This window comes from Eleginops maclovinus, chromosome 17, assembly GCF_036324505.1.
Source record: "Eleginops maclovinus isolate JMC-PN-2008 ecotype Puerto Natales chromosome 17, JC_Emac_rtc_rv5, whole genome shotgun sequence".
In the NCBI taxonomy this organism is placed as follows: domain Eukaryota; kingdom Metazoa; phylum Chordata; class Actinopteri; order Perciformes; family Eleginopidae; genus Eleginops; species Eleginops maclovinus.
The window spans coordinates 13,877,290-13,899,897 of record NC_086365.1 but is presented as its reverse complement, the minus strand read 5'-3'; the positions used below and the strand labels follow the sequence as shown (position 1 = coordinate 13,899,897).

Here is a 22,608-nt window from a genome sequence, read left to right as displayed (position 1 = left end):
TGTCTGGAGAGCAGTAATAGACGGCAGTGGAGCCATCTGCACAAGTAACACAGCCTCTGCATCAGAGCCAAAGCTATCCTTGCAAAGTCCTGTGTAAAATGTCCATAAACTGCCCAGTGTTATAGTAACAGGATGCAAAACATAACAGTGTTTTAAGCTTTCCTCTTAGAAGGAAATGGTGTCTTGAAAGGGCAGAAGTGTGCTGTGCAGAACAGTGATCCGAAAAATGAATGCAGCAGCTCCTTTTGTGGAAGAACCCTCAAAAACTCGATGCAAAACAAATTTGGAGCAATATGTGAGGCTGCACATGAAGGCAGTGTTTGCCATACTTTCTTTCATGTGAACATGGATTTTTCTTCCCATCAATGAGGTTGTTTGTCTGTCTGACCTTTGTCACATGCCATCTCTTTTACCTAGATAATAGAATTACTAAGAAAATGACCAAATGGTCGCCTTAACTCACAACAGGAACCTATGGACAATTGGACCAATATTTAAATAAATGGCTTATAGTTTACAACCTCCTTTATGCAGCACTGAGGGCATCTTGAGGTTTTGGAATTAGAGAAGATGCAGCAACACTCTGGCAGTAAATACATCTGGAAAATAAGCTGAAGTTTGGATAAAACAGACAAAGTTCTCTATCATTAAAAAAAGTGCATGATTTATATTTTTCTGACCTTTTTTAATACGGAGGTAAAGATTGAAGAAAATCACAGGAATGCATGATAAGGTCATCATCGTGCAAATGTCTGGATTACTGCTTGCCGTGTCCTGTCCTCCTGTTAAATGTCAGGAAAGAAAAGGCAAAAATGGCAGGAAAGGCGGAGGTGATGTCCTTCAAATCTGGGCTCCCTGTAAAATAGCAGTGCTATACAGGCACTTTGTAAAACAGCTCCCTTTCTATTTACCTTACAGTGCACTTGCATCATGAAAGAGTTTGAAGGCCCTAAAGGGAGAAAACATGATCTCACCATCTTCCTTGCAGGTCAAAGGTTGGGGTTTGATTCAACTTCATGCTGCAGGACGTCTGTGAAGAAAATAAACTAGCATCATTTGGAAGTGATGAGCATCTGTAGATTAGTCTCTAGATTAATTAGTCAAGAACGTAATATTGAAAGATGACCATACCAGTTTTTTTAAGGAGAGGGAAATGTCTCTTAATGTCTTGTTTTGTCAGTATACGACTCAAAGATATTTAGTTTAATATAAAAAGTATTACACTCCACTAGATACGTTTTCTTTTGGTTGAAACACTTATCAATGGAGTCTCGTACTCCATGGCAGATATATTTTTTACCATTTCCACTATGTTATTCTTGGCGCGTCAAGGCAAAGCTTATGGAAGGCTGATAGGAATGTTAAATAAACACAAATAGGGATGGTGCTACATGGAAGATCGGAGGGAACACCAAAGTTATTTATGGCCATGGATGTCTGTACCAAATGTTTTCCCAATCCATCCAATAGTTGCCAAGCTGCTGGAAACATCGTCACAAAGCGTGCAGGTGAAGCTTAGAAGAAAAGGAAAGGACATCTTCTTCACCCGAGCTGATCCACGATGCTGGGGAGAAAATGAGGACAACAAATCCAGAATATTGACAAAGGTTGAACCTGTTGTCAGATTCTGGCATGGAAGCAGACAGGGCTAAGCATTGTTCAGTGTTTTCTGCAACTGGAAACATTTTAAAACCCAGAATACACACATTTGAAGCTCCTCTGACACCCACAGTAGTGTAGTAGTTTGCTCTTGTCCAACAACACAAACATATCATGCGAGACATCACTGATCATGAGTTCCTGACACAGCAAACACTCCACATATAAAGCACATCGTATCCCTCCGACAACAGGTCACTACTAGCATATATGTTGCTAATTTTGGCCTGAAATGTATTTTGTGAGGTCACAGTGAGTTCAACCTTTAACCAAACCATGCTCACCTACTCATTCTTGAGTCAAAGTGGACCAACTTTGAGGAAATGCCCTCTATGTCGTGCCTCAGTGGGACTTTCCTTCCAATTCAAAAGCTTGCATGACAAAAAAACAACATCCACTTTCAATCATTTAATAAAAGCTTGGATATAAGACCATTCTTTATACAGCAAGTGTTGTTGCATGGTGGGAAATCCAACTGCAGTGAGAGTGAATAACCGGCGACTATAACAAGGCATGTTTGGATCAGAAACAACAAAAGAATGGTGCGCTGGTAAACTTACCCACAATGCACTCTCCATTTTAAACTGCAGTCGCCAAAAAAACACTTTTACAAAATATATATCTCAAACATTTATATAAATAGACGTTGATTAAAGATCTGGGCGTTATGACAAAGTGCAAAAAAAGGAAGGGGGAGGCTTTAAAAAACAAAACAAGTATAAAGATCAAAATATACAACTGCTCTGAAATTCATGACTTCTTTGTCTTAATTTTAGCTGCAACAGTGACTGTAACTTCCTATTTCTATTGACTATAAACAGTAGGTCAGGTTGGGAAGTCCCAAAAAATCCTTTCAGCACTAAGATCATCATCTTTGACCTGCAAAAAAAAAAAACCCCTCTGAATTCCAAACTTAACCATGGTTTCATCCATTGAACAAACATAAACCATATTAAACCAGAACATGTGTTGGTATGTATATCAGAGGAAAAGGGAACTGTAATTGCAGGCATGTTAAAGGGGTATTTGGGATCATTTGAAGTGGTTTTGTAGGAGGTGTTGCCATAGATGGTGGCAGAAGGACATATGTAAGCCACCTTAAGGTATAAGTGTACTGTATACATTATTCAGACGGTCCTTTCTGACAGGGAACTCATGTAGTAATCAATCCTCTGCTCCATTGACAAAAACAATCACCCAAACCCAGAGCTGCTCATATCCTCGAGTGTTTTTGTGAATAGACTCTGGTGGCTTTGAGGAGAGATAACCACTTCAGTTTCAGGAGAGGGCCGTCTCACAGCAAGGTAACGCACTGGAAATATGCGAAATTGATCTTAGACTTGAGTTTAAATATAGATTCTCTAGGTTGGATTTTCTTTTAGGCGGCTACAATACGTTTTGCTGCCGTCCTTTCCATGGCAGTACATTGTTTTTCCTCTTGATTCTTCTCCTGTCTGCTTCTACAAACACTGACCTTGTATAACAACCTCGTACACTTCAAAACATCTGAACTCTCCCTTTCCAAATAAAACTGTACATCGCGAGCACCCGGATAAACCCAGTGTGCGTAGATTAAACCAACTGCTTTGATTGAAATCAAAATGCTCTCAGTTACGCCACTTTTATCAGCAATGCAAGATGCAGACGGGATCATTTTCACACTTTTTTTGACACATTATGTCATCCGTAATACCGAGAATAGAGAAATCCACATCTGTTTAAAGTGACACCTTCATAATGTAATCATGTTTCTGCATAAAGGTGCAAAAACAAGGTGTGGTAGTGAACTCCTTTTGAACATATTTTGTACACCTAACGCTGAATGTGAGCGTCATTTAAAATGCACCCAAGGCCCACTAGGATTCTGAGAGGTAACTGAAAGCATTTTGACTTGGACCGATCGATCCTCACAGATTAAGAGGCATTCAAAGTATGATAGCTATTGTTTTTGAACATTGGGATATGTATGAAGAAGGATGCAACCACAGGCTAACGGGAAAGTGGGGCCCTTTATATGAAAATACAAACCAAGGCCTGGTGTCACAAAATCAACATTTGCTCATTAGCATACGTCAGATACAGATTTATGGAAATGACGAGAGCAACTGAGTACACTTCATCTGCTGATAGAGGCTGTGGCTGTCACACATTTAGATTACACACTTCTTTTATGCAGGTCTGAATGAGTAGAAACACTAGAAATGTGACAAAATTGGGAAGACTAAGCAGGCAAACTATCATAGAAGTAAAGTACTTGTTTGAGAGCGCTGTTGATGGATCTTTGGGTACATGGAGGAGCTGCTCAATGATGTTAATTAAAACAAAAAGTGACAAAGCTCCTTAAAAACTAGTCATAAACCAGAATAAACTTTAGAAAAATAACATTTTGTCAATCAAACTTTACAAAGTATCCCTGACGTCTATCTCTGAATAATATACCGTATCAAAAACTGCTTTTAATTGATTGACTTTGGTCTAATATTTTCGCCTATTAGCCCTTATTTGAATGTGTCGCAATTATAAAAAACACTCGGTTATTATAGCACACTGAAATTAGGACCGACAGACACAGCCTGAAGTCCCTATTCAGCCGTTTGATTATTGATTCGTTTTCATTGAAAAACGTGCTGATGAACAAACTCTTCAATATTTTGAGAAACCAGGCCGACCAAATTCAATTTCACTAAACACACATGTAGTTGGGGGGGGGGGGGGGTACTCTTAGTAAAAAGGGGGGACGATTGTTAATAAATAGAAACATAATGAACAGATATGTACACATCATAATACTTTCAACATTTCTTCAAAATGCCATAGAAATTATTTGTTGCTTTCCCCGTAGCGAGTTAGAAAACAAACATAACTTAAAGAACGATAAATTATTATACAAAAAAATAGATCCAACACCGAAGGCATCATTCCTTTTGTTTGTGGATGCAAGTCCTGACACACAGACAGGAGTTTGTGTTTCTTGCAAAAACCGGAACGAAGAAAAAATCTCCGGATAGAATCGGATTTCTTTCTATGTGGAACTACAGTGTCGGTAACACGCCTTCTTCCCTTGTGTTCAGGTCCTTGGCGTGGCACTGCAGGAGATAATGAAGGAGGAAGCGAGGGGCAGTAAGAGCACTTTGAGCGGGATTGGGGGGGGGGGGGGGGATTTCAGAGATGTAACGAGTCGCTAAAATAAAAGAGTTTGAAAGAGAGGATTAAGATGGAAGAAACCCAGCTGCTTTCATCTGAGAGGAAGACGACCAAAAAGGGGGGGGGGGGGGCAGTTAAGGTGGCATAGATGACCGCTGATGCCTACAGTAATTGTGTCAGTAGGTCCTTCAACTTTAACCCTAACAACAATCACTTACCTTGTCAGCTGAATAAAAAATGTAAAAAAGTCTCCCCAAAAATTGTAATTGCAAATTCCCTTTTCAGAGGAGGAGTTTCTGGACTCCACTGTATGGTTCTGAACACAGAGCGGTCCATGTTTAAAGAAGGTGGAGCGGTGAAAGTGAACTGCGGGCTAACCCTCCTGTGTCCCGGCGGGTGAGCTGAGCTGTCATTGGATGAATGGGGGGGGGGTGACATCACCAGTCAGGGGGATAGAGTGGTGAGGTTAAAGGTCACAAACGGTGGTGGTCTGCACAGCTGCCCAGCATTTAGTCCGTGGAGCAGGTTTCTGTCAGTGATGGTTCTTGGCCTGCGGGGAGACGACGGAGACAAATGAGCATTTATGTTTGATTGTTAAAAGGTGGCTTTAATGTGTGTATAGCAGCTTCTAACACCTTAAATTGCCTTTCTTACCGGACCTGTGCGATTTGCAAGTATTGATGTCAGGGCTGCCCATGTATACCACAAATACAACTGTTTTGGGTCACATGTAAATTGCCTAATGGTCCAATGACTTTATAAAGAGCCAGCTGACACTTTTCTAATATTTTGCTAGCGGTAGAGGGAGTGGAAAGGGAAAAATACATCCATGGTTGTGACTAAAATGGTCCTTTTGCTTTCAGATTTTACAGAAAAAGAATGATAAATTGGTTTTGAATGAACTGACAGTAATATATACAGATCTTTATTTATTTCCTTTCTTTTTCTAGCATTATATCTTTTAAAACCTAGACTGCAGACAGTTTAATAATGCTTAGAGTCCATGCTAGAAGTGCTAAAGTGAGATTTCCTTTATTGTCAAACTGTAGAAGTGTCTTCGCTGTTGATTGTAGATCAATATTATAAGGGTGCTGTAAATATAGACTCTCAAATACAAGTCAGAACAACATCACTCTCCTAATGGTGTAACACCTACCTGCCTCGGGGACTCGGGCCCTGAGGCCAGTATTCCCACGCTGTCACTCCCGTTCCCACAGAGGCTCTCCAACCCCCCCGGCCGGCTCAGCTTGCTGGCCTTTGCTTTGTACGAGCTGGGACTCCTCCTCTTCCTGCCCTCTGCACCCCCGACGTAAGCCAAGGGTCCAGAGGGGGGAGCGAGGAGGGATCGGGGAGTGGAGGCGGGCTCCCTGCTGGGGGAGTCGTGTACACTGCCGAGTTCACGGCTGGAAACCAGAGAGAAAAACTGCCATTAATCATCATCTCTGGGATCCTTTTCACTCAAACGGCTGCTCATTTTATTATGTATATTGATATTGTGTATTCGATATATACTCTATACGTATATCTTTATTGTTTTTTTAACCTCTAATTCATGTGCCATGTCTTATCTCGGCTGGCTCTTGTTTCTATGACCGTGGTAGGTTCGGCACCCACCTGCTCTGTGAGTTGTAGCTCTCCGACCCGTTGTCTCTGGACAGCCAGTCCTCCCCGCCGCTCCAAAGCCCACTCCCTCCTTGACCGAGTCCCTTTCTCCTGCCGGCTGCAGACGCCCCTGAACTTTGTAACGTCGGATGATGGCTGCTGCCGTTCCTCCTCAGATTATCCGCGGTCGGAAAGAAGGAGGAGGTGTTTTTCCTCCTCTTAGCTCCCGCTGCGGACTCTTCCGTGTCTTTGGATGGGCGGCTGGCGTTATGCGCGCCGTTACGGGCTCTGACCGGAGCGTCTCGGAGGCTGAGCGCTCCGGCTGTGGATGCAGACTGAGGGATGAAGGAGAGGGAGTTGGAGGGGGAGGAGAGGGGAGAGGGAGTCTGCTGTGAAGAGACGGGGGAGGAACCAGAGGAAGAGAGGGAGAGGAGGCTCTCAGCAGCCAGAGGCACCTTCCTGAAACAGGAGGAGAATTACACCAATAAAGCTGATCACTCAGAGGGGTAAACCTTAATCAAAGTGTAGGGTTTTATTTATTTCAGTTTTTGTAAGAATTAAGACATTTTCTGAGCTAAACACATGTCTTTTTCTCATGGTTTTGTGAAAAACTATTGATGAAATGTGTATTTATACAGCCCAATACCACAAAGTACACATTTGTCTCAGGGGGCTTCCCAGTGTGTACAGCATACGACACCCTCTGTCCTTAAATCCCCGCAGCGTACGAGATAAGTGAATATGCAGAGAAAACACACCAGCCTTTTTCCCCAACGCATGAAGAGCAGTGCCTTTTACTAACAATAAACAACAACAAAAGAAGTGTGGTCGACATGTCTTGATAACTCCTCCCAGAGCTAGTTGAATTTAAGAGTTTATATCCATATCTAAAACCAGAGCAAGGGCCTTAAGGGGGATTCCTGTCAAGCAGCATCAATATATATAGATTCTATTTTATGTCAAAAGAATCAGATAATTAATGTCTGAAAACTTGGGGAGGATTAAAATGACATGTATAAATCATGGCGGTCCAGCCTGGCTCCAGATCAAAACTGTGCTCCATCAATATTTACGCTCACCTCCACATCTGTGCGTTGAGGTGTTTCTCCACCGTGTTCTGCAGCGCCAGCCTCATGCGGTCCCACCGCCGGTCGAACACGTAGTGACCCCGTCCCATGAGCCTGCTGCTGAACACGCAGTACTGCAGGGAGACAGAATGGGTTAAAAAGCGGGGAATATCCATTCAAGGTGTGCAGAGAAAGGCAAGAGGAAGCCCTGTTGTTATTGACCGTAAACATGTGTGTTGATATTATTCACCCGTAGAGGCTGTGGGTGACGATAGGAGTACTGCGAGGCAGATCTATCGCCGTCCTCTGGAGTCTCTGCCTCGCCCTCGTCGCTGGAGAGACGACCGCTGTCTCCTGCCGCCGCCGCCGCCACACTGTGGGGGGACGGCTCTGGGGTGGGGGCCGGTGCAGGGGCCGGGGAAGAGGACTGGAGGTGGAGGAGCCCGGAACCCTAGGTGGTAGAAATAAATATGGGGGAGATAAATGAGTGGGAGACAGAGGAAAAAGGGTAGGAGAGCAATTTTATAGTTGGCGGGAAGGAAGAGGACGACAAGAAAGTAATGGATGAAATACATTTTGAAGTTACAGTGGGAAAAAAACTGATAAATGCGACTTTCTTTTCTTTAAACAGAAGATCATGTTCTGTGTAGAAAGAGGAAATGAGTTTCTTGTAACACTTTCACAAAGGCAGGTAATATTGTCTTGTTTTTTTAATCGCACTGTTGTTCACAGCACCCCCTGGTGGGAGGAAACGAACACACAAGGGATCACATGCAGTCAACTCTAGCAGGGATGTGAAAAGGAAATACAAGTCACATTTAAAGAAGATACATCGACGAAAGAGAGTCACAATCCGAAATAATTGTCAGCAAAAGATCAAAATAAACATAATAAATAAAAAGGTACAGATTATATTAAAAACGTGTCTGAAATGAATAGAAATACATCAGTTGGAAAACAAGTAATGGTTCAACTTGAGGCAACTGTAATAAATATATTAAAAAGGCAACCTAAGAATACAAAGAAGCAAATAATAGCTGTATGATTTTGAATTATAAACAACTAAATATCTAAATGTGGAATTGAATTACAAATATATCTGTGGTATAAAGTGTACTACAGTTTCAGCTCTGAAATATTTTACTTTGAAAACATGCTTTTAGGATTTATATGGTTTAGATTTTCCTCTTTGTAAATAATTTCCACTTATTCCCTCATTATTATGATAATATTAAGACACATGGATCATCAGATGTGTGATCCTGTAACCTATATGGCGTTTCGTGTACACATGTAATACTACGTGTGTGAACGTCCCACCTGGGTATGTGTGCGTTCGCCAGCCGCAGCTTCAGCGAGGACAGCGTGCGTCCGTTAGTGCAGTGAGGCCTGCTGGGAGATGAGGTCTCCTGTGGCGTGACGCTGCCTTCCTTCGCTCCCTGCGATGCGTCCTTCTCCTTCGCTCCCTCGATCAGCTTGGCCCGCCCTTTGTGTTCGGCCAGCAGGATGTCGAAGTGCTTCCCTCGGCCCGAAACGGCTCTGCGGTGCGTGAGGGAGTGAGTCTGTGGAGGAAACACACAAGCACAGGTTCATCTCACACCTGTCCCTCTGTGGTTTAATGAAGCAGATTGAAATGTTATTTCCACGGGGCTTTGCTAATGAAAGTTCTGATCTGAGGGGCTTCACGGCTCTCTGGTTTCAGGAAGGTTTCCATAATCACCGCACCACGTCACACAGGACTAGCGTGGGTAAATATGGCCGGAGCGTGGCGAGCTTGTCCAGCCTTCCAACTCATTTGGAAAGAAACCAGCTGACAAACATTTGGTTTTCCAGCGGTGCTCCAACGGATGTGTGTGAGAGGTTGGTGAAATACTGGTTCAAACAGGTAGAGTTTCTTTGCTTTTGGAGGAGAAAATGTTTCCCGGACTCACTCTACGATAATATTGAGGCCTCTTGAAATGCTTTAAGAGCTAACATCCAACACCTTCAGAAATATTCCAACCTTTGGTTTATTTAGGGAAGATACAATTCTTAAACACATTTAATCTCAGATCAACCAGTAACAGTTTCAGGTTAGAAGGATTGCACTTAGTTTAATCTGTATTTAAAAGTCACCACTTAATTTGGACGAAAAGTCATTTAAAAGAGAGCCGTAGTGGTCCTGAAATAAGAAATGAAAGTTGAAGCACTGGAGCTTCATAAAGGGAAACGGTGTCTCTCTTTGTGCAGCGCCAAGAACCAATTTCGGAAGTGTACATAAATGACTTGGATATTCTGTGAGATAAACTGTATGAATTTAAGAGAAAAACAAACAAATTCATTAAAATTCTCAAAGATTAAAGTAAACATTTTCTTCCTGCATTTTTTTAGAATTGTAAATAAACCAGATAAATCCCAAAGAAGTTTACACTTTATTCCTGTCAAATTATACTTCTTTAATTTACCACAATATTACATTATTTCTCCCATTTTATGTTTTTTTGTCTCCCTTTGTCACACAAACATGAGAAACTGTTGTCCAGGTTCAACCAAAGTTTGCCTTAAAGATAAAGGCACAGATTTAAGACACTCCCAGCCTCACAGGAGGAGTTTGGAGTAACTCCCTAATCTAAAATCGTTTGTAAGGCCCGTTAAAGTTACAGTCCTTTTGGGGAACACCTTGTGAGCTTTGGAAGGTTCATAAAAGAGATGTCAACCTAAAGACGCTTTTGGGAAACAGGGCTCCGGTCCCCTTTCTTTAAATTGTGATTAAGTAAACCGTTGACGATAAATTACAAACAACAATTAAGAAAACACGATTATTCTCGACAGCCAGTCAAAAAGAAAATATCCTCACACCACCCCGATACACCTCTAATGACTTAATAACCCGTTTAAAGTGATTAGTCAAGCCTGCGTGCTCGCTAGGAGTAATTAAAGGGCCGTAAAAGAGAGTTTTATAGCTGGAAGATGTTGTAGCCTCATCCAACATCTATAATTACCTCATCAGGGGAAGTGTGGGCCCTGTGATACCTTGCATTCACTGAGAGAGGAAGTGCAGACGGAGACAGGCGGGGTCAAAGCTGTGGGTGGGTGGGGGGGTGGTCTTCATAGAGAAGGGATTATACAGTAGTACAACCCTGTAATATGTGTTTACCCTCGTAAATAAACAAAGCTGGTCACATGGTCTCAGACAGGAAGCAGGAAGGGGAGTCTGAAAGTGTGTATGGGTGTGTGTGTGTTACCTTGCAGGTGAGGGACCGGGTGCAGGGTCGCTTAGTCTCGGGATCCTGGACTCCACAGTGTTTGTTAGGGTCAAACACTCTCCCTGTAAAACATGGAAAACACACACACACACACACACACACACACACACATTAGACTGGTACTTAAGTAGGAAACCTGTTAAAATATCGGATGATTTTTGAGCCCTTTTTATAGCACCGTATTATTCAGGTGATGATGTTATGAAATGATTGCACATTTCACTGTCAGATGATGCACCTTTAAAGGTTTGCAACCACAGAAAGGAAGAACAACAGCGGACTAACATTTTCAGAGGATAACAACATGATGCTAATGTCTTATCTGATATGTGATTCACTTGTTGTTATCATATTGATGTCCGAAACGTTGGGATACGTCAGAGCCGAGGCATATAAAATCACACACTACATCCTACTCGTTCTTACCCTGGGGTGTGCATAAACTCCAGGTTATGAGCTTCTTTTGAACATCGAAACTTTGAGAAATGATCAGTTATCTCGTCAAAAAAAGAATACCACGTCTTAACGAAAGGCCATCATTGAGTCATTTCCTGTCTCCCTCTTTCCAGTGTCACATTATCTGGTAGTGGGAGCCTCGCAGTGCCATGGGTGCTTACATTTGTCTCATCAAACACGGTCTCCTGTTGCTCGTAGTCTGTGGTTTTTACCCCCTAATCAAGCAGACTTGTGCCAGTGAAAAAACGACCCTGTAGGAAATCCTTGGCCTCCAGATTTTGCTGCTTACAGCTTCCTCAAAAATCGCTCATCCAAACAACTTCACACTGAGATTCTTAAGGTCGTCAGCAGAGCACCCGCCAAGTGAGAAGTGGACCGGACGATCGGTGACGGAGAAAAGCTGAAGGACATACAAACATATTTACTGAGATTTGCTTTTGAGTGTAAAGGGTACAGAACCCGCAAGCTGTGACAAACGGTTTCTGACAGGAAGTACTGGCAGCCGGACAGGAGTCAACAGTGACTGACGGCAGAGGAAGCGCTCTCCTGCTTTAACGAAGAGAAAATGCACTTTGATGATGAAATGTAACCCCTCACTTTTAGCACTGCTGTCAGTTTGCAGCCAAAGTGTCTGGTGTTTGTTTCAAAGACCTAAGACACACGTGAAAATCCTCAGAAGTTACAGAAGCAAACTCAGATGATTATGGAACATAACACAGGATTTTCTCAGTCATGACGAGAGAGATTTATTTCTCTCACTTATGTCTAATGTGCAGGATTCAGCTACTTTTTAAATCTGAAGCAGACAGATGTGGAGTAGTTTATCTGTCAATCAAATCTGATCAAAATGAAACAGCACTATGATATGCGAGGCAGATTAAAGTTGATCCAGGAAGTAGCCAAACCAAATGTTTACAACTCGCCCTTTTTGAGCGATTCATTTCAAACGAGTTTAAACCAAATCATTGAATGAAGATTTCCCTTTCCTGTAGTGTGTTATGTAGGTTTTGGTGCATGTAAATGGTCAGCTAAGGCTAAAATCCCAACGTTTCCTGCAGAGAGAGTTTCTCTCCCACAAACTGTAGTGCTCCAACACATTGTAGTGATTTACTAAGGGGCGGGACATCTCTAAGCGATTGAGCAATCACGGCAGAGCCAGCCAGCTAACCAATCAGAGCAGACTGGGCTCTGGTTTCAGACAGAGGGTGAAAGAGGTGCTGCAGCACAGGCAGTATGAGAAAAATAAAGAGCTTTTTGAAGATTAAAGCATGGAGACATGTCCCAGTAGAGGAACTACATACTGATATAAATCAGAAAAATTAACATGTTACTCTTTTTGTGTTTAAAATGGACTCAGTTTTAAAGAAGTGGTCGAGTCCTTTTCTTCAGCAATGAAGATATCGAATAAATAGCGTGTGATTGAGTCAAAATCCCCAAAACTAACTTTTTCTGAATATATTTAAAGCTTCTCAATTACATTAATTGATTGTTGTTGTTTTTTTATTTCCTATGAGGATACCAACAGCTTCACTGAGAAAAATAAAGACCTTTGTTGCCCTACACTGACTATCGTCCAACAACAACCTGCAGTCAGCAGGTTATTTCAAACGGTGTCACTCTCAGAGAGTGTTATCTGGAGCCGGCCTTTGCTATAATCCCTGTAATCTCTCTCAGACAGCTCAAAAGCATGCAGGATGACGGACTGCTAATTTGTAAATGTGAAGCGGAGCAAACACTCAGATATAAACAAACTTACACAGACTGGAACAAGAAAGAGAGAAAGTATGGTGATGAGAAACAAGGCTGAAGGAGAGAGAAAGTGAAACCAAACAGACGAAGAAGAAGACGAGTGAGGAACAAGACGTTGATGAAGGGAGAGAAAACGCCAACATAGCGGAGGACAGTGTGTGAAAGAAAAGAAATGAGGTCGAGGCGCAGGAGGCGGGGGGAAATCTCTCAAGAAGACGAGCAGCTTTTTGGCAGCGGGAGTGAATTAGAGGGTGTAAATCACAGGAGCACAGCGAGACGCGGCACAAACCGAGAGAGGGAGGACAGAGGGGAGAAACATGACAGCGAAGACCTGAAGCATCCATCAAGTGTTTTAACTTCATTGATATATACGGTTACTTGATGAACCCTGCTTAAAAAGGACATTTTTGGAGAGTTTGAGGGTTAGAATGAGACATACAAAAGCCTTTAAAACCAGCAGGCAGGAAAATGATTCCACTATTAAACACTCTCCACTTCTTTTCCAAGTTGATACGCACTTTCAGACTTGGAAGATTGTAGGAATATGTTTAAAACTTGCTTAAAAAACTTGCATGCAAAAGGATTTCTCCTGGATAAATACAGAGGGTTTTTTCGGGCTGACCTGAGAGTCTTTTTTGCGACCTGGAGGGAGCCTGCGTCCCGTTTTGTTGCTTCTTCTCCAACGACGGTGGCGGGGGTGGAGGTGGGAGGGCAGACCGTTGAGAAGGAGACGGTGACGGGGAGGGCTTCCGGTCCATCGGGGAAGGGGACGGTGTCGACGCCAGCCGTCTGTCCAGAGGAGAGCGAGCCGGGCTGGGCCGCCGGTCCACAGAGGATGGAGAAGGGGTGGAGCGCGGGGTGGGCGTCCCGCGACCGTTTGTGAGCTTCTCGCTGGACCGCTGGGAGGCCGGAGGATGGAGGGGCGAGGGGGAGGAGGAGGAGGAGGAGGAGGAGGAGGAGGAGGAGGAGGAGGTGAGGCGCACGTGTGATGCAGAGTCTGTGCGGCCGAGGCAGGAGATCTTCTCCAGGCTCACCACCGGGAGGGACACACTGCAGGGGGGAGAGACCATTAGTCTTCAGTTTAAGCCAATAGTGGACGAGTTGTATACGATATATATTATGATCATCATGTACTTTTTCTGGCTTTACAAACTGGTATCAGTGGTATCAGAACTTTATGAGTAACATCATATAAACTACACTGTACTACATATAAAATATCATATCAATCTGTACTCGTTAGAGCCAGTCTTTTGTTATTGTAAAATAAAAAAGACAAGGCCAGTTGAGAGTTGAGACTATAAAAGACTACATTTCCCACGGTGACACAAATATGAGCAACCTGTGTGAATGACGTCGTTGAGACACAGTTTTTAAAAGTATATTTAAGGTATAGTATCCTTCACAACGTAAAGAATATTATTTTTTCTATTGGTTTTGATTTGATTGACAGTTGTAAAGGACTATTTTCTTTGTTAAATGTGTGGGGTAAGACTTCTATTTTATGTGGATTAAATGTCGCACAACATCAACACATCCTCGGAAGGCAAACAAGTCATCACGACCGTAAGTAAAAACACATAAGCGAAGGATAACACGTCAGACCGGTCTGTTTAAGGTGTCTAGTGGCTTGATGGAAGCAAAGGAAGGAAGCCATGACAGAAATAATGACCCTTTGCAATATAATAACCATTAAAGCGTGTATATGTTTTTTTTTACTGAATTATGTTTGATAGACTTTAAAACACTGAATGTTTTTGGAGAAGCATTTGCATCACTATGGGACACAAAGATCTTAGTGTGTCCCCACCACGTCTTGTTCCGAGCCCCCTTTGGAGGGTAGACAGCCAGGGGCGCCTTGCTGAAGCGCGAGTGAGGATACTCTTTGGGGACCCTGAAGGCCAGCGTGTCCCCGGGACTCGGGGCCACGGTGGGGGCCACTGCAGGAGCTTTTGGCTTCATGGGGACCAGGGGGCTCCTGGAGGGGGCGGGGGAGCCGTGGCGCTTCTCTGGAAATAAAGAAATGCGTGAGGTGACATAGATGTGTAACAGATAAACACACTTTTATCAAGATCATGTAGGGCTCAAAGGGAGTGTGAAATTCTGGGCCTGAACTAGATTTAAAATGAAAAAAAATGGCCAATGTTTTATAATCGCTAGTAGCTACTTTTTTTTTAGATCTGATTCGCATCCAATTAGCACCAGTAGTGCATCTTCTGTTTTTACTACCCTGCTTAGGTGCCAGATGGAGTTCTTGCAACACAGGAAAGACAAATCTGGGCCAGAAACTTGCCACAAAAGAAAATCACAAATCAATTTTCCTCAGCACTCTCTAATTAGCATCTTGCCTGACACCGTCTGAAGTGTCCTTGTGTGATTAGCACCCCCGATCTGTTATTATGCAAAGTTCAAACCAAGAGCCAGCCATTATAAACACATTTTGACCCAGATCTGATCAGAATACACAGGGGGAAGGATGCAGGAACAAGGTGGCAAAGAGAGGAATCAATCTGTGGAGGGAGGGGGGGAAGGAGAGGAGACACTTACGGTTTTTGCTATGCATGTCTTTGTGGGAGAAGGGTGGGGAGGAAATGAGGGGGTGTGGTCCAGGACTGTCTGTCTCTCTCTGACTGTCTCACAGGGAAACTACACCCCAGCTACCTGAATAAAGACAGAGGGGAAGGGGGGGGGGGGACACAGATAAGGACTTTGCTGTGAACTTCAAATGATATGAAACATTTAGCTCTAAAGTTTTTTTAACCCAGCAGCTGCCTCTGTAGGTAAATAATGAGACCTGGCCTTTTAGTGGTTGGCTGTATTTCCAGTCTGCTGATAATATGCAAAACTCCAACAGACGAGAGCGTGAGAGGATGAAACACACCTCTAGAATACAGAGACGGCTAAGTGTCCCTCTAAAGATCTCTTATAATAGACCACACCTAGCGATTTGTGCATGGGTCATTAATATAAGCCTTAGAAAAATACAGAAATACTCACTCACGCAAAACACAGCACAAGTATGCCACTGCCCTTGTGTGCAGAGACGCATATGCTCATAATTGCACAGCACATGCCTGCACAGCAACAGTAATTTAAGCAAGCACACATCCTTGAGGAAGGCATGGGAAGAAGACTGAAAAAGCAAGGCAATGTGTCCCTGTAGTAACATGTGCAAATTGGACCGCGCAACAAAAAGCTAGCAGCTGAACCCGGAGAATAAAACCCTTAGCATCTATTTTACCAATTATCTAACTATCTTGTCATCTGAGGGCCAAACAGGACACAAAGCAGAGGGAACTATCACCTTTATTATATTTGATGACAGGGAGAATCCAACTCTGATGAGAGTTAGATTATGTCTGTAGAGTAAATATGTATCAAATAGCGGTAGGTAGGTTAGCTTTAGTGCAAAGACTGAAAGTTGGGAGAAAGCCTCGATGAAAATCACAAGGTGTCATATTAAAACCTTGCTTGTTGTACATATTAAGTACATTTAATTACATTACATGCCAATTAGTGAGCTATAGAGGTTACGTTACGCCTTCAAACAGAGGCAGGCTAGCAGTTTCCTTTGGTTTTCTGTCTTTGTGCTAAGCTAAGCTAACCATATTTACCCTGTAGCTTTATTTTTAAGCCCACAGACATGAGAGAAAGCCAATAAGTGCGTTCCTGGAAAAGTCAATCCTTTAATGCAGTGCCAACATAAACTCAAAGCTATCATGCCTGTTAGTCAAGTGCTACAGAATACCTGTAGTATCTGTTTAGAAAAGGTGTAAAACAAACTCCTGAACAAGTAGCGCTGATGTCATGCTTCGGTCAGCACTATGGATTGTGTGTGTTTTGAGTGTGTGTGTCATAATGTTGTAGCACCTGGTTAATGTGTGTAGTAGTAATAGCAGCCCGCTAACAGTAGCCTGTTGGTTCAGAGAGTAAAGAGCAGACTGTCTGTGTTTGCTCACCGTGCACGTGGAAGTGTGCTGCGGGTGACTGACGGAGAGTGTGTGTACAATGTCTGTGTGTGTTTCGGAGAGATTAGCCTTTGCATAGATTAGAATAACATGTGTGTGTTGTGTGTGTGTGTGTGTGTGTGTGTAGTGTACGTACCAAATGAATAATTATAACAGTGTGTATACAGAATTATTTGCAAGCATTATTAGAATGTGTGTGTGTGTGTGTGTGTGTGTGTGTGTGTGTGTGTGTGTGTGTGTGTGTGTATGTATGTATGTGTGTGTGTGTGTGTGTGTGTGTGTGTGTGTGTCGCAGGTGTGTAAATAGGCCAGTGTGAGCAGAGGACCAGTGAGGCAGCTGTATTCAGAGTAGCGGGATCAAAGTCCAGCGCGACCACGTTCGCAGGTATGCATCTGAGACAGGCGTAACTTCACACGTTCAAATCACACGTTCTTTCACACACAGTTTCACACACACCATTTAAGTACGCTCAACTGTACAGTTCAATGAAGGGTAAACTTTACATGCGTGTCATTTTTCAGTTTTTCTTATTTTTCCAGGCAGGAATAAATAATGATTGTGCAGAAATATGACACAGATGTGCCCTTTGCCCAAACTAAATACACCCTTTACTACTTTTGGTGCTCTGTTGCAGGTTGTTTTATGGATTCCTGTCAGTTATTTTAATGTTTGATACAAAAGCAAACACTGTTTTAATGCTCTAGTCATTAAGTTATGGCACTGTTTGCATAGCTGTAGATTAAAATCTGTAAAATTAAATAGTCATAGGCAGGTTAATAAACCACTCACAGCTATTATTGTTGTATCTCCAGTTAGACAGAATGAATAATAAACAACTGATTCAGCCTCATAAATATTGGTTTTGTAACAGAGCTCATCCTGGGATAAGGAGCTGGAAGCTAACCGTAGCGATTTGCAATACATGGCTGGAAGCCCAGGCAAGGTCACTAAGCCACTCCAGCACAAGGGCACCTCACTACTACAACCTGCCTGCCTGCCTGTCGTTATGGCAATGCTGAGAGCCCAGCTGGCTGCTGATTGGCTGCTGAGCCCTCCTGTGGGTGGAGCCACTGCATGATGAGGAAGCAGACAAGCTGGGTTTGTTTACATCGAGCGAGGAGCAGGAGAGAGAGAAACTATCTAGGAATATTCAATATAGATTTGCTCGGTTAAAATAGGATTATATTAGAAAATAGTGAATGCATTCTGGTACTACATGTGTGTTATTTAATAACGGTTTGTACTGTTTTTTAAAATCCAGAAACATTACCTGGCCAAAAACTTCCAATCAGAGAGTTAGTATGGAGGGGTGACAGAAAATAATTGCTCTCCTGCATGGATATAATTACGTAAGAGTGTGACTTCTCTCTTTATTGTGACTTTGCATCATCTGTCGAGGGACTAAAGAGGAAAAATGGCCTCTTAGCTTACTGTGGCTCATTTACTGCAGTGTTTATTAATGTCCTTTGTCCCTGTTGAATAAACTATTGAGTACAAAAGTAAAAGAACAGAAGAAGAATTTAATAAACATGTATTATATGACAAGAAGACTGTCTTTTGAACAATGTCTCTCCTTTGGTCCTGACCTTAGAAACTACTTTAATGTCAAGCATTATAGGAACTTACAGCTGGCTTTCTATTTTCCCAGAGCTCTTGCTAACGGTGCACACAAAGCGAAACGCAATAACAATAACAGCGATGCCAGCAGTAAACAAAACTAAACAGAACTTCTGAGGTTAAGGGCAAAACTTTCAAAATAATCATCCTGTCAGCCCACGCATGCACACAATTTAACACGGCAACAGACTCAGACAGGACACCACAGAGGAGCCCAAACTCCAAAACAAAACTGATATTTTTTGGATCTGCCTCAGAGCTCAATTTACCCCGAACTACAGTGAAAAGCTAGAATGCATTAGAAAAAATGACATCCTTCTCATCGATGCACTCCACTCGCTCACACACAGCAGGCCCCCAGCAGCCGAGAGGAGACATTGTAGCAGATGAGAGAAGGGGAAGGAAAACACAGAGAGATCTGAACACGGCACGGATTCTGATTCATGCAAACACACAGCTTCACAGGCATGACTTGCACACACAAATTAAGTCATCAGTCGTTACCGGTGCTGCACCCAAGAGTTCAAAGCTTCCTTCACATCTATTCATTCTGAATGAATGAATGACTAGATTTCACTGGTGGCTGTGTTTCACTTCAAAGCGTCCAAAAGTTTAAAGATTAATGACGTTCTAAACAACAATGTCAAAAACACGCTTTAATGTTCAAAAAGCTCTTTATTTTTCTCATACTGCCTGTTCTGCAGCACCTCTTTTCCCCCTCCGTCTGAAACCAGAGCCCAGTCTGCTCTGATTGGCTAGCTGGTCGGCTCTGTTGTGATGACCAGCCCATTATCACGCACAATGTGTTGAAGCGCTAGCCAATAGAAGCACGAGTGTTACATAGTGATGTCCCGTTTCAGGCAGGAGGAGAGGAGTGTGGGAGAGAAACACAGGGATTTTAGCCTTTGTAGACCGTTTACATGCACTAAAATCTATACAGCACACTAAAAGAAGGGGAAAACCCCAAAAAGCATAACAGGGCCTCTTTAAATATGATGAATGTTTGAATGATTTTCCACGACTGCATAGAATATTGGTTAAAATCATGTATTTTAATTGAACAAATGTCTTTATAACACCCAGGTCTGTCCATAATGATTTTGAAGTTCACCCACAGGCGTTGAGAAGAATGTTCTTCTTTCGCACATTTCCTCCTCACGCTAATGGTACGAGCCCTGCCAGTGTGAGAGACTTATTTGATGTCCCACAGGGGCCACTTACGCTAAGAATACACAAGCTTGCCTTCCTATAAGAAGACTTAAATACACAATTCCACTGAACGGAGCGAGTCTCTGGTGAATAAAACGTGGTATATGTTACCCTTTCTGAACTGAACATTAGCCGTGTATTAACTCAGTCCGAGCCTAAGTTCTGACCGCTCTCTCCATCACACACGCCAACGCTTGAGCAGCAAACTGGGCGTGGATAACTCGGAGCCACTGACCCCTGAGGCAGCCAACCCCCTCTGCCTCCCTGTGTGTGTGTGTGTGTGTGTGTGTGTGTGTGTGTGTGTGTGTGTGTGTGTGTGTGTGTGTTTCTGTAAGGCCTCGGTGCTGATTCGACACACAGGTCAAGCATGAAAGCAGATCCCATGATGGATACACACAAATACAAGGCCGTTGCAATGGATACAAAAAGGCAGGGGTCACAGCATTAAAGTAGAGCCCCCCAGCAGGGGACAATGTGAGGGTATTACAGAAACATGAGGAATGAGCAACAAAGGGAGGAAATGCATAAAACATCTTTTTAAAAATCCTGACTTCCTCAAGGCAATCCACTCAAAAGCAGGAGGATCGTTTCTCAATACAGAGTGTGTAAAAGTGTTTAAGCATGACGTCAATGTGGACTGCATGACCTCGAGGTCCCTGTGAACAGTTAGAAAGGTATATGATGATGAAAACCATCCACACACACACACACACACACACATTTTTGCAAGTCAGTGTCCACTACAAGGCCTGCTTGTTAGCATACCGTTAGCCTGGGGGTAGCGGTGTTCCACAGGGCGCTCTTAGGAGATTTCCACCACTAGCTGTGTGTATGTGTGTGTGTGTGTCTGTGTGTGTGTAGGAGTGTGATTTAGACCTGTTGTTACCAGACTCTGTGCGAGCGTCAGCCAACGAAAGGGAGGGGTGTGGAGGGAGGAGGGCGGGCAGGGGGGCAAAACAACAGCGCTGCCAGGAGTCTGAGTGTGTGTGAGTCTCACAATAACCGCTGACCTCTTTCTGCGGAGAAACAGAAAGTGAGAACGTGTGTGCATGCAGCTCTCTCTCTGCTCTAGAAGTGTGTGTGTGTGTGTGTGTGTGTGTGCGTGTGTGCGTGTGTGTGTGGGGGGGGTGTGGGTGTGTGTGTGTGTGTGTGTGTTCATTAAGCGTGACAGTGCTTAAACAGACTGCTCGGGCTGGTGCACGTGCTGCAAACAGAAGGAAGCAGCAACTCGCGGTCAGTGGCGCCGTTAGGGCGGAGGGCCAATCAGAGCAGAGATCCACTTCAACAACAACAACAATGCTTAAGTGGTGATAAATACTGCCTACTTCATACACATCAAAATCAAAATCAGAGTCCCCTGTTTGTGTTCCGTGTGAAACCAAAACTCAACATCCATTTATTTTCACTTCAGTCCGTACCTTAAATAATGTAACAAACACACATATTTAAACCAGAACTGTTATATATTTTCAAAGTTTTCGAAGTAGAATCGGAGGATGAACCCATGTCACATACATGCACACAGCAGAGCTTACACAGTGCATTTAACCCATACTAGTACTAGGAGCAGTGGGCAGCTATTGTGCAGCGCCTGGGGAGCAATGGGGAGGGGCGATTGGAGATGTCCGGTGCCTTACTCAAGGGCACCACAACAGGGCCTAGGAGGTGAACTGGGACCTCTCCAAGTAGCATTCCACTTTCCATATTTCATGTCTGTTTGGGGACTTGAACCGGCGACCCTACGATTCCCAGTCCAAGCCCCTACTGACTGAGCCACTGCTGGACAAGTAGTTGAGTTGCCTAATGTTTGTTTCCAATTTAAATCATTATCTACAATTTTAAATCTACATTTCCCTTGATCTTTAACTGAGAGTTTAGTTATGTAGGTTTCAAACCGTAACACTGTAGGAGACATGGTTGGCAGGTCAGCAGTGCATGGGTTGTTTTCATTGGCCGTAAAGTCATTGTTTACGCCACCACTTTTGTTTCTGCATAACAAAATCTGCAGCCTCGAAACCTGAAAACACTACCTTTTCAGCCAGAAGTTTAACGTACAGATATATATGTTTATTGTTCAACTATAGACTACATATATTAAGTGTTAACCAACCCGTTAGCCCGTCAGATCTTCCATTTGCTTGCATTCTCTTCAGGACTAGAAAGGTACTGGTATGGTCTAAAGAGCAGAAATGCTTCTCCTCATGATTTGATTGTACATAAACATATTCCTTGGATAGAAAAAGCTTGAGCACAGTGCAACAGCTGGTCCTTTATTATGTAAATTAATGTGTGTGTTCTATTCAGAGTTTGAGAAGAATGTATAGCCAAGTTTGTTTTGTTGGTAAAGAGGAAGAGTTTTAGTTAGACGATGTTTCAAAGCGCCCTACAGGCAGAAATATTGATCTCGCATCCATGTGACAACAGGAGATAGCCTGAGGTGTGTGTGTGTGTGTGTGTGTGTGTGTGTGTGTGTGTGTGTGTGTGTGTGTGTGTGTGTGTGTGTGTGTGTGTGTGTGTCTTCCTCAAGTGTATGATTATGACCTAACTGTTTGCTGGGGTGTCTATGCCCTCGAGGGTCTCTGTGTGTGTGTGTGTGTGTGTGTGTGTGTGTGTGTGTGTGTGTGTGTGTGTGTGTGTGTGTGTGTGTGTGTGTGTGTGTGTGCCTTACCGTAGTGTTCGAGGATGCCCTGAGGGGTGACCACCTGATCGCAGACATGGCAGACAACAAGACAGAAATCCTCCAGAGCTGGAAACTGGCTGTAGCCGAGCATCTCTAAAAGAAGACAGGAAGAGAAGAGAAGACATTTGGAGTTAAAGGAAAACCAAACGGGCTGCAAACAGAAAGGTCTAACTGAAGATTTGTTTCAGGCATTGCCGTAACTATTTATTGT

The 22,608-nt window shown here is 43.2% G+C and overlaps 1 protein-coding gene across 1 annotated transcript in view; it reads right to left on the bottom strand.

The window, feature by feature from the left end:
- Positions 1-2,054: 2,054 nt before the first annotated feature.
- atxn7l1 (ataxin 7-like 1) overlaps positions 2,055-22,608 on the bottom strand; it is a 28,382-nt gene continuing 7,828 nt past the window's right edge. The window contains 11 exon segments of the mRNA XM_063905806.1: positions 2,055-5,353; positions 5,960-6,206; positions 6,418-6,864; positions 7,485-7,606; positions 7,723-7,889; positions 7,892-7,923; positions 8,793-9,034; positions 10,697-10,779; positions 13,545-13,972; positions 14,733-14,931; positions 22,386-22,490. Coding sequence (XP_063761876.1) covers positions 5,336-5,353; positions 5,960-6,206; positions 6,418-6,864; positions 7,485-7,606; positions 7,723-7,889; positions 7,892-7,923; positions 8,793-9,034; positions 10,697-10,779; positions 13,545-13,972; positions 14,733-14,931; positions 22,386-22,490 — 2,090 coding nt within the window. The 3' untranslated portion in view covers positions 2,055-5,335.